Below are 16,318 nucleotides of genomic sequence, written 5' to 3'. Positions count from 1 at the left end.
CTCTGGTCGCTGAAATGGGCAATTGAAATTACGGGCCAAAAGTTGTATTTACAAGTAGCCTATTAAAAGTAAGCATAGGACACCAAACCAACTGAGACCCGTCGGTCCGCCGCATTTACGCACTGTACAACACACACCTACACACTGTACCACATACACCTACACACTGTACCACACACACCTACAGCTCCTAAAGCATAAGCCGTTGTGTATTTTATTATGTGAAGCAATGGTCTTAGAAAAATATCGACTCTTTGTTTGTAGATATCTACTAAACTAAAGCAAATAAAGAGAGTAGGCCTGTTATACTGAGTGATATATATTATACACACTGCTCTGCTTTCTGCATGGACCTTACAGCTGTTCTCTCTGGAAACATCGCGACGCGATGAAAGCAGTTTCTAAAATAATATCCAGGGGATGCATGCATAGCTGTCATTGGCTGAGATAAGTCCGGCCGTGCGTCACGCCTCCACCGTTCCCGGAAATGCATCCGTGGAGGAGCCGTGGAGGAACCATCAGTGTATCCTCGGTTAGAGCTCCTCCAGAGAGCCTCCTCGACGCTCGATCCTCGGTCCTCGGTGTGCATTTAGAGAAATGAGATGTCCTTCACTACCGAGGACCGAGGAGTCGAGGAGGGGAAATTTGAGTATTGAGAAGCCTCTTATGATGGTTCATAATGTAAAGAGAGTCTTTGAGGTATTGAACAGCCTGCCGGGTTTCTCCTGCAAGCCGTTGGAAGGAGGTGGCTTCGCATTCCCCAGACTGCATCTTCCACCTAAAGCCATTCAGAAGGCCAAGGTTATATATCTCATAGAACCAAGCAGTAGCGTGGCGTGGGGAAAAATGTAGGGGAAGCCCATTTTTTGGGTCGGGGGGTGGTCAATAACGTAACCAGATGAGTGATTACAGCACCCGGTATCATTTTACACACATTTGTATCACACAGATGCAGGACTTGCACTCGCCTGTTATCTAACCGAAAGGTCCGCACGCACTCTCCAGCTGAAACTCTCCTTATTAATTTAAGCATTTTACTTATTAATGTATGCAGACAATCACACAATCTATGTGATTTTTTGGATTACCGTGCCTCTCAATTGCCCGTGACAGGTTGGCAAGGTCGATGAATCCTGAAGTTGCCCAAGGATTGTTCAGGGAGCACGAATCCTTGTCAAAAGAAGACATGGCCAGCAAAATAGACGCTGAAGTTTAGCGCTTCCAGTTAGCCACTCCGTGCGGACATAATTGTCCACATTGAACGTCCGATTCTCTCCCTTTTTCCTCTGTGTACACACAGCTCGAGTGCGGGCATTGGCCTGTCATCTGATTTAATTTTCAGTTGCTGCTGTAGCGGAAGTTTAGTAAAGTTATGTTTGATTAAGTACGCCAAATCTCCACCCTCCATAATGCTTCATTTGCTTGATAATTTTCTGACGGCGGTGATGACAGTTACAGTATTAAAACTGATGTTGATGTGATTTGATTGGATGGCAGTGTCCAATCAAATCGCTAGCCGCCAGCCGCCTCTGAAGGGAAGCAAGAGGCGGCTGGCTTCCCTTGGCATGGGCCTTGACCAATCACAGGTTGGCAGGGGCATCACGTGGGCCTCATCTGATTGGTCAATCCCTCCATTTTTTTTCACCAAGGGAAGCTAGATTCGGCTGGCCTCCTCTCGCAACAGAGAGTGCAATCTACTGTTTCACCATAACATCTAGAGGGGCGCTGTTTGTTTCACTCTTGTAAAATACTCAATGAGAATGGGGGAGCGACGGGCCGGCAGCAACACACAGCAAAGGAGAATTATCGAAACAAAACAAAGTGTTTTTATTTATTTATTTAAATTATAACTACAATCCGAAAAAAACAAGGGAAGCCTGGCTTCCCTTGGCCTCCGGGAGAAAACGCCACTGGAACCAAGTACACACTGCAAAATCACAGCAATATCACCAACAATAAATAAAAGTGTCACATGTGGTAATTAATCATTTGGTTATGTTTTTGTTTATATTAGGAAATGGAAATGCAACCAGATTTTTCTACTGAGACTCCTGGAGGAAGCTGGTGTGTTAGTCAAACATGGCATGGAGAACGGACCAAAGGAGGGCACCCACATCAGGTAAAAATATTTAAACTGCCTTTACTAAGCATTTAATTTAATTTCAAACCTTTATTTAACCAGGTGGTCCCATTAACATCATCGATCTCTTTGTCAAGGGAGACCTGCAAAATAGTTTTTCCTAGTAAAAAATAACCAGACCATAATGCATTACCGCACATCCATAAGACATTACAATGTGTTTTGTAACTACATTAACATCTTTATAATAATGCATGAGTACTATAAGGGGTGGACATATTTTACTAAGGTTTCAACATTTATAACGCGTTATACTTCAATGCCAAAGGGATCACGGAGTTCATGTAATTGGTCATCTATTAAAGGGCATGAAGCAATTTATTGTTAGAAAAAGTTTTTGTTGCAAAGCTAGGTACCTATTTGCAACCCATCCTAACATTAACCCAGTAGCTCAGCTCACCTTTCTACAGCAATGTCCTGCTTCACTCTTTGTTGCACATTCACAGCAGTCCAGGGAGATGGGCTTCTATTTCCCCACTCTTGTCGTACCATTGGACACTGTTGGTCTGATGTTGTGCGGTTTTAATTACACTTTACTTGTAGCAAGCATACACTGCTCAAAAGTCCTCGTAATTATGTTTAGTATCAACTGCTTATAACCCTAAACAGTCACTTTAGTTTAAGTTCACAAAGTCCTGTTATAAGTCCTTATAAGTCCTGTTGTAAGTGATGTTTCTAAGACATTTCAGAAATGGATCATTATGATACATATCTGGTCTTCATGCGTCTTCATAATGTGAATGGCTAAAGTAGTTAGAATACGTTGTGTTGGAATTTGATATTTGTTCATACAATGTCACTTTGGCATGGTATTATAAACACATTATCAGGTCCTATGAAGGTGCTTGTTCTAAGACAGACATGACCATCATTGAAAGTATAATTCAGACATGTTTATTCAGGATTAGTGGACTTTTTACCTTTAACTCTTTCTTTGTGCAGATTCTGCATTATGAACCCCGAGGACACCATGGAAGAAATACTGAGCCGCCTGAGCAGCTTTCACACAGTTTATGAAAGACTTTTCTGAATGAAGGCACTCAGAAAAAAGCCATGAATTATTATTGTTTATTTTGTTATCTATGATCAGTTAAATGATGAAGCTGAACTAACAATGGTCTGATAATTTACCTCATGTGAGCATTTTTTGCAATACATATGACATTCATTATTGCATGCAGTCCGTTTGACATTTGGTCTAGGTCAAATTCAACTTATGTTTTCCAGAAAAAACTAATATCCATAAATTACCGAACACAGTCCAAAATCCAAACCAATGGATTTCCTCACATCACATGGAAGTTCATCATTTACCTCAACAATACCAGCAGCACACTGCATATAACTTTTTTTTAATAAAAAACATCCCCATGAGACCACCATCCTCTTTGCTTCCTCTCTACCAGCCAGCCACACTCCAATGAAAGTCCTGGATGTCATTAATCCACCTCACTGTCGCTGTGGTCGGTCTGAGCAGAAGGGTTTGACTCTGTGTTGTTGAGCAGCTGTACCAGTAAGGAGATGAGCTTTCCGTCTTGAGAAGAGTTGATGATTGCGTTACTGGGGTTGCTGAGGTTGCGGTACATCATGCTCTGAATGGAGGTGCGTAGCTGCCACAGCAGTTCCCAGGTGTCAACCGGCAACTCACAGCGCACCAGAGAGCGTCCAGGAAATGAGACCTCCACTCTGTCTCCGTTCACTGGGACAGGAGGGAAAGGACAGGGTTATTTATGAAGAGGAGAAATGACTGTCTGTGAATCTAAGAAGGTGATAATATGTTATTGCTTCTGATGAGCATATCTACATAACAGTTTGTAGTTATTGTATTGAGCCAGAGCTTTTTAATGCACAATCCAAAATAAAAAAATGATGACATGGCAAATATGTCTATGGAATGGAAGACATAAGTTAAATAGTTAAATAAGTAAGTCTATTAACAGATATTAGAAAACAAGGGCTATCAAGATCTTGAAAAAAATGTATCAGTTAAAAAGGACGTCACTATTTATAAGTTAAACCTCGTCTAACAAATGTTTTGTTTACCACAAGCGGAAACAAGTTGTAAACACACACTGACATATTATCACCTTTATAGTTGATGCTACAAACTTGATAAGAAACAGTTGGCCATTTCCACGTTTAGCAGTTACAGAGCCACATTAGCATTCATTTGGATTTGTTTTTATCGGCTAACATGAACACAATATGAGATTAAATAATGTGATGACATTAAATCCCTATTCATTATGATTATCAGGGTTCTTTGCCCTAAAATCATTTCCCCAACCACCTAAAAGCACAGAGCCTTTGTTTTTAAAATCCTCTTTCTGGAAGGCAGTACACGTCCTACCTGTTTCTGTGATATCGCAGTCTGTGAGCAGCAGCAAGGCGAGGGGGTGGACCGTAGAACAGTCTCTGATGAAAACAGTCCCGTTGACTGGACAGCGCTGAAGAAGGTCAACCAGCGACTAGGGAGCTTTTCTTTCCCCTCTGCAACAAAAAAAAGCAGCCAACATTTTTACATATGCAATACAAGAGTAAAAACTTGGTGTCTTTGAATTTTGGTGTTTGTTCAAACCTGTTCACTGAGGAGCGGTGAAGAAGAACCGGCCCACTTTGTGTGCGGTAGACAATATTGTTGGGGCGAAAGCGGCCTCCTTTGTCCACAACACCTTTCTTCACCTGAGAAAAAGGTAGGAGTTGTAATTTGTGGAGGACATTCTTAAGACAAACTGATTATTCATGGTCAAAATGTGTCTTTTGTTACATTTAATAAAGTAATAAAGAAAGTCATTATACAAGTGAAATCGATTTAAAATGCAGAAACGGAGCAACTTCATCCTCAGAGGAAAAATAAGTTCTACACCCCGAACACAGCTTACAGTCACACTATATATTCATGAAAGGAAACAGCCAACTGGTCCTACATCCCATCATTAAACCCCCTTGTCCTTAACCATTTGCAAATCCACCTTTACACTTCCTTTTGCCCTCCTGAAATGTAAATGTCTCTGTTCAACACATAGAAGTCTAAAAATACAATTGAACAGTATCAGAGTTTAAGACTATACGTTTCAAATCATTATAAGATCATTTGACACAACATAAGTGAGCTTTCGAGAGACATCAACCTCAAAAACTGGATCTTACTTTATTAAGATAATGATATTGGCACCTTAGAAACATCACCACTAGAACAGAATATTACCTGGCTCTTCCTCTACAGTAAGATCTCAATCTCACAATTCTGGCTTTAACCTTTGATGGAGAAGAGCAGGTAAATAATAAGTATAATAGACTCCTTTGTTGTACCTGAATGAGGTTGGGATAGAGTCCAGCCAGCAGCACAGCTTTAAGCAGCTCGTCCTGGTGGCTGTGCTGGTTGTAGAGCGAAGTGTTGTGCTGGCAGTCCTGTGCACGAGTCACCAGCTGGGCTTCATGCAGGTTCTCACCGAACTGCATGATGAGACCTGCAGAGTGACATCACAACAACAAAATGATTTGATGTAAAAGAAACGGTAAATTAAAATGCGAACAATGTGTTGACGCAATGTGTGTGTGCTTGTACGAACCATTGATGAATCGAAGACTGAACCTGGACAGAATGTGTCTGTCCAGATATTCATCCCGGTCGTCTCTGTCCCCCTCATGCAGAACCCTCCTCCAGCCCAACACAGCTCTGATTAACACCAGATAGTCGCTGAAGCTGGAGTTGCTCAGATTCTCTTTCACCTGGACAAACACAACACAAACGTTAACTAATTACTAGCTGACTTTACATGGTGTTGTTTTACAAATTCCTATATAATATCGTAAAACCTTGTGGATGATTGTGGGTTTTACCTTGCAAATAAGACCTCTGTTCTGCATGCTGTTGTAAAAAGGGTCTCTGGTCAGGCAGGCGGCTACAGACAGCATTGGCAGGACACATCTGAACATGGCACTCAGTACCAGCACTTTGCCCAGACGAGGGTCACATGACATGCAGGACACACGCTCCCCTAAAGGAGTCAGGGTTTCATTCTTGTCCAGAACTCCTACAAAAGAAAAAAGATTGACAGAAGAGATGTTAAGCTCAGTTCAAGGTTCTTACTTGTGTTGTAGGTTTCTACTAGAACAGGTTTATATGCTGTCATCTTCAAAAAACATATTTGATTCCCCCCCTCAGGCTGCTTGAATATACCTGTAGTGAAAAAGTAGGTCTCAAGCTGTGGGACAGAGATACTCAGTCGCAACAGTAAATTCTAATCAGCCTGTCAATATGAATGGATGCTTGCCATGTGTCTGACCTCTAAACAAGGGTAGTGTTATTTAACAGTTTTTTGGGTTGTTGCCATCCAGATAAGTATGTGCACAGGCACTGAAGTGTTTTTGCATGATTTAATTTAATGCGATTCATGATATGAGAAACCGGTTTCATGCAAACCAGTTTTAACACACAAGAAACGTTGCTCATATCTGACCACACAATCCAGAATATCACTCACCAATGTCTTGTAGATTACGGACAGCATCTCTCACAGCTGACCGCTCTGGACTGTCCAATACTTGGGATAAGAAATCTACAGCCTGCACACAAACACACACAGAATGACATTATTTAGACGGCAGATAAACACAAAAAAGTGACGATTCAAAAATAAAAAATACACCAAAGCCTTTTGTTCCCTTTAAAAATACCATGCAGTCAGGACTGTGGATTTTAGCTTGAAGAACTAAATTCTCCAGTGGGTGCGCAGGATCTCCGGGATGGGGAAGGGCATCATGGTTTCCAGCTGTTGTCGTGGGAACAGATGGTAAGCCTGTCCTGGTTGACATCGCCCTGCTCTCCCCTTCCTCTGAGTCACGTTAGAATGAGAAATCCAAACTGTGTCCAGACCGGAGACCTGGAAAACCAAAAGGAATCATACTCAGAAAGGACAACAAATCACAAGGTCTGTTTTTGTAGATCTGAAAGAGTACATAGTCAAACTGAAACTGTGATGCTAACCTTAGTCTTTGGGTCGTAGTTCTGTTCTTTGTGAGTTCCTGTATCCACCACATGGACGATGTCATCGATGGTGATGGAGGGTCTCAGCGATGTTAGTGGCGAGGACGATCTTCCTCCGACCCTCTGGGGGGCGCCGGAACACCGCCTGCTGGTCCGATACTGATAAACTAGAGTGCACTAAAGAAAAGGGAAAATACAATTATTAAATCTTCTCTATACTTGGAGGACAAAGGTCGCTCTTTGTAAACTTGTCTCATACTTACATGGAAAGATCATCTGTGAGCCGGAGGAGAAGTGGCGCTTCTGCTCCAGTTTCTCTTGAACGGCCTTGATGTCCTGCCATCCGGGGAGAAACACAACACTGCACCTGAAGCATGAGGGAAGATTTTTTTGACAAAAATAATGAAGATCCATCTCCTTAAACTTTGGAAAAGCATAATTTAAAAAAGCAAAATGTGACAGTTTGTCAGATAGTTACCTGGGTCTCCATGTTTGTCAATGTGCTCGATGACATCAGCTATTAAATCTACATTTGGTGCGACATCGTCTTTTCCTCCCCTTAAACAAGATGAAATATAGCATCATGAGACACAAGGGAAAATAAACTCTGAGCATATTGAAGTTGGAACACATAAGACTCCCAGTCTCACCTGCTTGTCATTGTCCCTTCTCTTTTGGACTGGCGGTTGGCAGTCCCATCTCTGTTATCACATCCTCCAGGTATCTGTCCTTCACTGGGTGCATGAATCCGGGGACTTTAACTATCGGGCAGTCCCCAAAGTACTCGGACAGCCTCTGCTTGTCCCCAGTAGCGCTCATAAGCACCACCCGCAGGTCAGGGTTTACCTCTAAGGTGGAGCGCAGCAGAGCCAGCAGCAGGTCCGTGTTGATGTCCCTCTCGTGGACCTCGTCCACCACACGTGGCTGATTCCCTTCAGAGACGAGTTGGACTGCAGCTTCTTCAGCAGGACGCCCACTGTGAGGAAGAGTAAAGCTCCTCCGCTCTGCTTTGGTGGCCGGCTCTCAAGTCTCACCTACGCACAGAAAGTAATTACTTACTTTTTCTACCGGAAAACACTATCCGATAATGTGAATAACCACTACAAATATGAGACAACAAAAAGGAAGGAACAAGCTCTACAGTAACTTAATCAAATGTATATTTGCCCGTCTTAAAAGCCAGGAGTCTACGGAAGTTATATTTAGAACAAAAACTATCTTCTTGGTGTATTCATTTAATTTTTATCAATAATTAGCTTTAGAACTATTTAAATAAATACGTATATGTGTGCTTGCCTATTCATCACAATACCAATGCAAACACAAATAAAAAAAACATCTCCATTACTCAGAATACTGGATGTGAAGATTTGAAACACTTCAGTATGATTACCTTAGATGACATCTATAAATGTATAGATCTATTTTGTGTCAAACAATTTGTTCTGAATTGGAATAAATACAATTTACATATTTGTAAGTGCCCATAATTGAAAAAAATCAGTTTTGATAGTTTTGACCAAATGGTAAACAGTATTGCTATTTTTTATATTTTGCCCTATTTCAAAAACAATCATTATTAATTCAAGCGGAAAAGGTCATAATTAAAGACAACCAAGTCAATTAATAGTAGAAAATGTACCATTCATTTTATGAAATAGTTTAGATATTTGTCAGTCTGCTTTCCCAGTAATGTAGCATTTTAATTATTTTGCATTCAAATGGCCATTGACAAATTGTAAACATGTTCTAAAGACAGTAATAATAATAAATTATATTTCTATTAGCACTTTCTCTGACCCAAAGACGCTTAAAATTAGTTACTATCAGTACCTCTATAAACGTGTATCTCTACCTGGTATCCCACAGAGCTTTCTATAGTTGGACCCATCTCCTGAGTGACACGATGGGGCCACGGACACAGCGCTGATTCTGCGAGGCTGGTCACGATGATGTTGCAGTTCGCCCCCTCGCCAGCCCTAACACATTCCTCCAGCAGGAAGCGGGGGATCCGTGTTGTTCCTCCCACATCCTGTTTCTCCATCAATCACAACGACCCTGGACGACTGCACCGCTGAGATCACCTTCTCACGGTAGGCAATCGACGGGAGCTCCACACTCAGTCCAGGGTTCACCTCTCCCAGTCTCTCTGCAGGCGGGCGTTGAGCTGCCTGACCTGATCTTCAGACAGAGGTCTGTACGGCTTGCCTGTGATAGCGTCCGTCAAGTACTCCTCCCCTTCCTCCTCCCCCTTCTCCTCCCTCCTCCTCCTCATGGCTCAGCAATCTGCTTCCCTCCAGCCTCTTCCTCCTCCCCAAATCTTCTGCACAACTGTTTCCACTGGGTACTGTGAAATCATTAGCCATTAGTACACTCAGTGTTTCCCCTACCATTGTGACTGGGGGGGGGGGGGGTCCCCACAGAACCCCACGCCCCCCCATGAATGTATATATATATATATTTCAGTTTCGAAACTGAAATAATCTATCTACGGTCTCTTTTCCACATTGAACATGTGCTCTTTCATTAAATAAACTAACACTTATGTTATTTATCCAATGCATGTGCATGTTTCAGTGTCCACTGCACTGCTTTGCGCATTCACATTCTGTCCTCGCCGCTCGTTTCCGACATACACATACGACAGTGCACACACTCACAACTCAGAGACAAGAGCGGAGGAAAGGAGGAGAACACCAAAGTGTGTAAAAAAAGTCACACAAATCTGCATTATAGCTACGAGCTCTGCTGTTGGTCATGTACGTCCTGGGCGTAATTTACACATGTCCCCCCCCACTGTTCAAAATCCCGTTTTTGTCCACCCCACTGTCAAATTCAATTATTATGATTTTTTAACCTCAAGCCGTCATCGTCACGGAGCACACAGCCTCTGTGTGTGTGTGTGCACGAGCACATTGCGATTGTTGTTATTAGCATCTGGTGCTAGCTCAGAGCTAACGGATGTTAGAAGCTGTTTCTACAACAAGCTGGAGAGAGAGCTCTCTCCTGTCAGACTGAGAGGCTGATAACTACAGCTCAGGTGAGGTAAAGGACTCTCCGAGTGATAGGAAAGTTAACTTTAATTATCTCAGTGAGTCTCAAATTGTTTGGTCATGTAAACAAATATGTCAAAATGCTACAACTCCTGTCACAAACTGGATGAATGTGAAGTATTTTGTTAAAGGAGGATGAAAGCGTAATTAAGGAGCACTATTGGAGTGACTTTGATGGTTATTGGACTCCAGGATGAATTCATTTTTGGATTCCCGCTGTATGAAGAAATTAAAGGACGGCGCAAGTGGAACCAATTCCACACGTGTTAAAACACATGCTCAAAGTAAAGCCGGATTATGCCGATGGGTTTATGTGGATTCAAAAGTCGTAAATAATCTACAAAATGGAGGAGACCGATCTGATCGTAGAGCAACTGTGACAAATAATCCAATTGAAGCCGGCATGGACAATGACTGTTTAAAAATGCGCTTATCCAGAAAAGCCTGGTTTGGACACTTTACGGGCAGAAGAAACATTTCTATTAAAGAAAGAATTATACATTTGTCTTTTATGCCTTTAATAGTTACTAACTTGAATTTAATTAATTAATCAATTATTTGTTAAATTTGATTGTAATGTAGAGACAAGGCTTTTAACGACAATCATGTATTGCGTTACAATTATATGTAAAAATAAATAAATAAAAAAGTCTAAATATGATATTTGGCCTCAAATCATCCGCGCCCCCCAGGTTGGGAACCCCTGCCCTAGAGTATGTGAGGTCCACTCACAAATAAAGCAGGTTCACATGGATAGGATAATAGATAAGTTTGCCAGGCATTAAACACTACACATTTTCTTTGATTGCACCATAGTCCTAACAAATATTTTGTTAGAAAGGCAGGAAAAGGGATTCAAATCGAGAACTATTTCCATTGCGGAGGGCCCACAGACCCTCTGTTTTGTGTCCCCCCACTTCTCAAACCAAAGTAACTCCCCTCCCCACCCCACTGCTTTTAGCTCATGGATCTGTTACTTAAAATGTTTCTCACCTGATACCTGAAGCAACAGATACCCACCAATGCATCCCACTTGATAAATGTAATCGTTACATTTCTACAAAGACCAAAAGATGATGATAAGAACATCTCTAAGTTTTTTATCACATGAGGTGAAGACTGACCTCTGCAAAGTACCCTCTCAAGTGCTCCTCCAGGTATTGGGGGACTTCGATGGGATGGGGGCGTCTCTCCCGCTCTCCAGCCTCCTTCACCTTCTCTCGATTGTACTTGGCGTGAGTCAGAGGGCTGTTGTTTTTGTCCAGTAGCTCCAGCTCCTGGACCAGGTGACAGGATGCAGGGTTTAGCACAGCTCTAAACATTGAGGTTAAAGGTACAGTAGATTTGACAAAATAATCTTTACCTTCAGTTTCATGCAGGCGAGCGCTGCAGCCATCCTCTCTGCTTTCACTCGGCTGTTCGCTATGGCGAAGAACTTCATCTCCTCTGGCCAGCGCAGCGTCAGGACACACTTCTTAAGCTTCCCTGGTGTTATTATGAACTGTATATTCTCCTGTAGAAAATGAGAACCCCAGGCAGTTAATAACACATGATGATGTTATCTTTGCTTAGTTATAATTGTGCAGTCATGGCAGTTGATAAAATGGTACAAACCTTGATTCTGTTGGATGACGTGGCCAACTGGATGACCCTGGTGAGGAGAGATTTAGGTTGTGGAAAGATGGAAAGAGCTTCAGAGACTTGGAAGGCTCTTGATGTTGTGCCCACCGCTTTAGTTGTAGGCACAAATACATCATTTGTCCTTGATTTGTCCTCCTCATTATGTAGTTGTGATTGGAAACCTTCTCCCCTGCCCGATCTCCTCACAGGGAGCTGGTTATTTGGTCCAATGACACCCATTTCCTGCACAAACACACACAAAATAAAGTAAGTGATGAAATGTTACTACAGATTGCAAGACAAAATTATGTCTACTTGATACGGTCTGAGGTCAATGCGGCTTACTCTGAGTTTGAAACAAGCAGCCGCTGCAGCAAATCGTTCTGCGTCGACTTTCTTGGATGCAAAACCTTCCTCTTCAATCCTGCAGGGCCACAGCAGTGTAACGGTGGCTTTCTGCAGAAACACAGTTACAATATAAAGATTAATTTCAGAGTCATTAGCCCTCAATGGACATGATGTGTTCAGAAGCCCCCCTCCATCCCATTAGGACTTGTGATCTGACCTTGACTCCTGCACTCTCCGTGCAGCTATACTGGATGAACTGGGCCAGGTCGCTGACTCCCAGTGACCGGCTGATGATGTTGTTCAGGAGACCTTTAGGATCTGGAAACTCCTTCAAGAGGCTCGGACTCACGTCAACTAAAGAGTTACAAAAAAAACGAAGGTCACACACACAGCAAGGTCAAAGAAAGCTTTTTTCCATTCTTAACTCAGGTAAACATGAAGGAAAGACCACGAACACAAGCATTAATGGGTTTTTTTACATGATGGATGCCCTTGAGATTAAACACTGCTGCTGCTGTCACCGGTTATCCAATTATGCTAACTGCTAATTCTTCCCTCACCTTTACTCTCTGCAGAGGATGACCCGTCGTCCTTAAACACTTGGTCTGTGGTGCTGTACCACCGCAGCTCTCTGCCCAAGTTGGACGGCGTTTTACCTCCGGTTTGAAAACATTTTGTAACATTACAGAGAGCTCTAAGCCGCATGAGTACACTGCCGGGCACCGCCATCTTTGAAACTTTGTCATCTGCGCCAGCCAGATCTGTGCCGATGTCAGTACCAGATATGTTCGGCCTACCAAATATGTTCGGGTGTATTTCCGTCGCATCCGTCATCCGTCATATCCGTCATATACTCACCTCCCTCTGCTCCCAGCGCTATGCTGCCACACACCGTCCGTCTGCGGAACTGCAGCCGGAGGAACTCGGTACAGCTTGTTATGTGTGAACGATCTAGATCCCTCCGCTTCCCCATAATTACCGCGACCATTTTAACTTTCATGACAGAAATGGAGAGCTTTTTATGCTGAGATAAAGCAGTACGTGCTCAATGGTGGTTACCACAATCTCACCATCGCCGCTGAAAAGCATGATAAAAGGAAGGCGTTAATTCGGAGGGCATCCAAAACAATACCTGATCAAAAGGTAAGTAACAGAATAAGACCATGGTTAAGTCACGAACATACGTTTTTATTATGAGGTATAAACCCCCCTGTACATGTGACATCATCACATCCCTTTACTTATAGGGATCAATAAAGTATATATCTATCTATCTATTTATCTAATGGTGTTTTTTTGGTGCAAAAGTGATCATACCTCTAATGTTTATCATATTGCAATTCCAACATTTTTCAGTAAATCGCAAGGACTCCACAGCTTGTTTCTCCTTTTTCTTTTTATACACACTTTACATTACTGTAGTTGTTACGTCTAAACCACATTTGCCACTGGATTTCTTGAACAGCTTTTAGTCATAATGTCATCTCTACACATGTCTAAATGATTGTTTTGTTGTTCCTGTTGTGCCAGCTGGAGATTTGTACTACACATACAAGGGACAATGAGAGGATGGTTGTGTGCACCAAGGACCAAATTATCAATGTCCTGAAGGAGTGCCATGATAACCTGGGTTCCGGAGGTCATGCAGGGAGAAGGCGCACCACCGAGAAGGTTTTGGCAACGTACCACTGGTTCACTATGCGGGAGGACGTGAAAGAAATGGGTGGGAGTTTTTTGACTGACTGACTGATTATTGATCTACAGAAATGTGTTGTATGTGTACATTGAAAACAGAGTGAGACATGTGTGGATCTCATTGGCCCACTTCCCTCCACTGCTAGGGCAAAAGGTACTATCATGATGGGCTGAAGCATGTGTAACCTCCTTTAAAGGTTCTAAACGTGAAGAATCTGGTTTAAAAAGAAGGAAATCATTTACAGTGATTCTGTATGTATTTACAACATTCTGCATTTTATATCTGCAGATACATTCTAACAGCGACTGATCTGTTCACGAAGTGGGTGGTAGCAAAAACGCTCTACCACAAAACAGCTGTTGAGGTCTCAAAAAAGATTGTAAATATTTTCTCGATTTCGGTCCTTGTCGAGAAGATCATTACCGACCAAAGGACGGGAATTTGTCAATGAGGTACAATAATCTATCTAATACAGTGTAATGTGTTATGTGTAACAATGTAATACGATTTTTCAGGTTAATTTGGTAATGGTGTACACTAAACCATCTGCAGGTCAACCGGGGTGTTTTTGATGCACTGGGTGTAAAACACTGCATCACTTCAGCGTACCATCCCCAGTGCAATGGCCAAGATGAGCGTACAAACCAAAACATAAAAAAAGCACTTGCAAAGTACTGTGGAGAGGACCAGAATGACTGGGATTTACATCTGAGGGGCATTGTTGGCGAGCATTAACACCTCAAAGCAGGTACAATGTTGTAACAAATGCAGATGGAAACAATACTCAACAGAGATACTAAAAGGAATTTTTATGCTTTCAGAGGTCAACCAAGTGCACGCCCTATTTTGCCCAGTTTGGGAGGCACCCTCGCGTCCCGGGTGTTATAAATGCTACAGTCAATGACAGGGATGATACCTCTGTTTTGGTGCCTGCTGATGAGGCAGAACAGCAGCTTGAGGCAAAGGCTGCAACCATTGCAGATTTGCACTCGAAGGTGAGAATAAAATGGCAATATTTAAAACATAATAACTCCTAAAAAATGCAAGCGTATGTTAAGGACTGTAAATGATAACTGTTACATATCTTTCTCAGATTTACCAGAACATCCAAATAGCACAACAGAGACAGAAAATCTCTTTTGAAAAACGCAAGGGAAAGAATGTGAAATCTTTCCTGATTAACGTTGGAGATGAGGTCCTAAGAGCGAATAAGAGGAAGGAGGGCCGAAAAGGTGGAAAACTGGAGTGCAACTGGTTTGGCCCTTATGTGGTTTCCTCAATCACCAACAAGGGTGTGGCAACCCTGTTGAGCTCAACAGGAGCTCAGCTGAGACAGAGTGTGAATGTGTCTCAGCTGAAGCCCTTTATCAGGCCTATGTTGAGAGGTATTTTGATTATCAATACAAGGACACATTTTAGGTATACTTCATGTGTGGTACTTTCAATAATACTGTTTATTTTTGTCTATCTAATAACAGCTGAACCGAAGTTGGATTCGGAGGGGTCAGTTGCTGACCACCAGTATGCCCTCTCTGGTGCGAAATACGCAAAGGATCTACATCCGATTCAAGACAAGCTGGTAGATATATGTTTACTTCATGCACAGTGATGGAGGTGCATTGTTTTGATTTTAATTTTTCTATGTTTTCTATTGGCTGAAGTATGTTTTGCAATCTGTTATTTGCAGCTCAGCTATGTGCTAGACCACAATAGGCCTGGAGCAGAGGTCATTGTGAAGGAGGGTGATGTGTGCCTGACCAGAGAGGACTTTTGGAGCCTGAGTCTTCCTCAGTGCATGGAGTCAAATGTAGGTATACTTTGAGCTTTCCTCCCAACTTCATCTTGTCTCAAATAAATGGCACAGGTAACTTACTGTTGTTACTGTTTCAGATTGGAAACACGTGCCTGAAGATGGTACAAGAAGCCACCCAAAGACATGTACGGTTTTCAACAGACATCATTGGCCTGCTTTTTTCTTTTGAATAACACATATTTTCTAAATAGCTGTTTAGTGGGTGAAACTCCAATCTCGTGAAGTGTGGTTGTCTCTTGTTGTTGAACATACTTCTATGAAGATTTCATTTTTTTTGAAAAACTATCAATATAGGGCAAAGATATATACATCGTGGATATGTATGTGGTTCCTACCTGGAAGTCCAAAACAGCTGACGTGTTGGCCAGTTTTCCAGTAAGTTCCTGTTGCTTGAGACCTATGTTTCTTGAAATTGATATACAGCAACTTAAAATCCCTTGTTTAAAATACTAGGCTGACCAATTGGCACCAAGGACATGGGTTTTCATCCCTGCCTGGAGTCGGCAGCAAGGAAAGGCAGATCACTATTTGCTTTGCGTGAGTCTGTTCCAAATGATCTCACCAGCATGTACAAAATGAACATAAGTTGTGCTGTGTGGTTTTCTTCTGGTGTTTGATTATGTCTAATTTCAGCTATTTTGTCAATGGTTGACAGGTG

General features: G+C 42.2%; 1 protein-coding gene and 1 pseudogene across 1 annotated transcript; one reads left to right on the top strand and one right to left on the bottom strand.

The window, feature by feature from the left end:
- Nucleotides 1–732: 732 nt before the first annotated feature.
- On the top strand, nucleotides 733–3,170 carry LOC117542434 (alanine aminotransferase 1-like; the record flags this gene model as incomplete). The annotated part of the gene is made up of 3 exons (XM_034210138.1): nucleotides 733–801; nucleotides 2,015–2,119; nucleotides 3,083–3,170. Coding segments are annotated over 3 exons (262 nt in total), but the record flags the coding sequence as incomplete, so codon positions are not given.
- A 22-nt stretch (nucleotides 3,171–3,192) lies between these two features.
- LOC117540149 lies at nucleotides 3,193–12,907 on the bottom strand (annotated as a pseudogene).
- Between the last annotated feature and the right edge of the window lie 3,411 nt (nucleotides 12,908–16,318).

Source organism: Gymnodraco acuticeps, unplaced genomic scaffold (assembly GCF_902827175.1).
Source record: "Gymnodraco acuticeps unplaced genomic scaffold, fGymAcu1.1, whole genome shotgun sequence".
Classification (NCBI taxonomy): domain Eukaryota; kingdom Metazoa; phylum Chordata; class Actinopteri; order Perciformes; family Bathydraconidae; genus Gymnodraco; species Gymnodraco acuticeps.
Note: the sequence above shows the minus strand (reverse complement) of the source record. Positions and strands in the feature narration are given on the sequence as shown.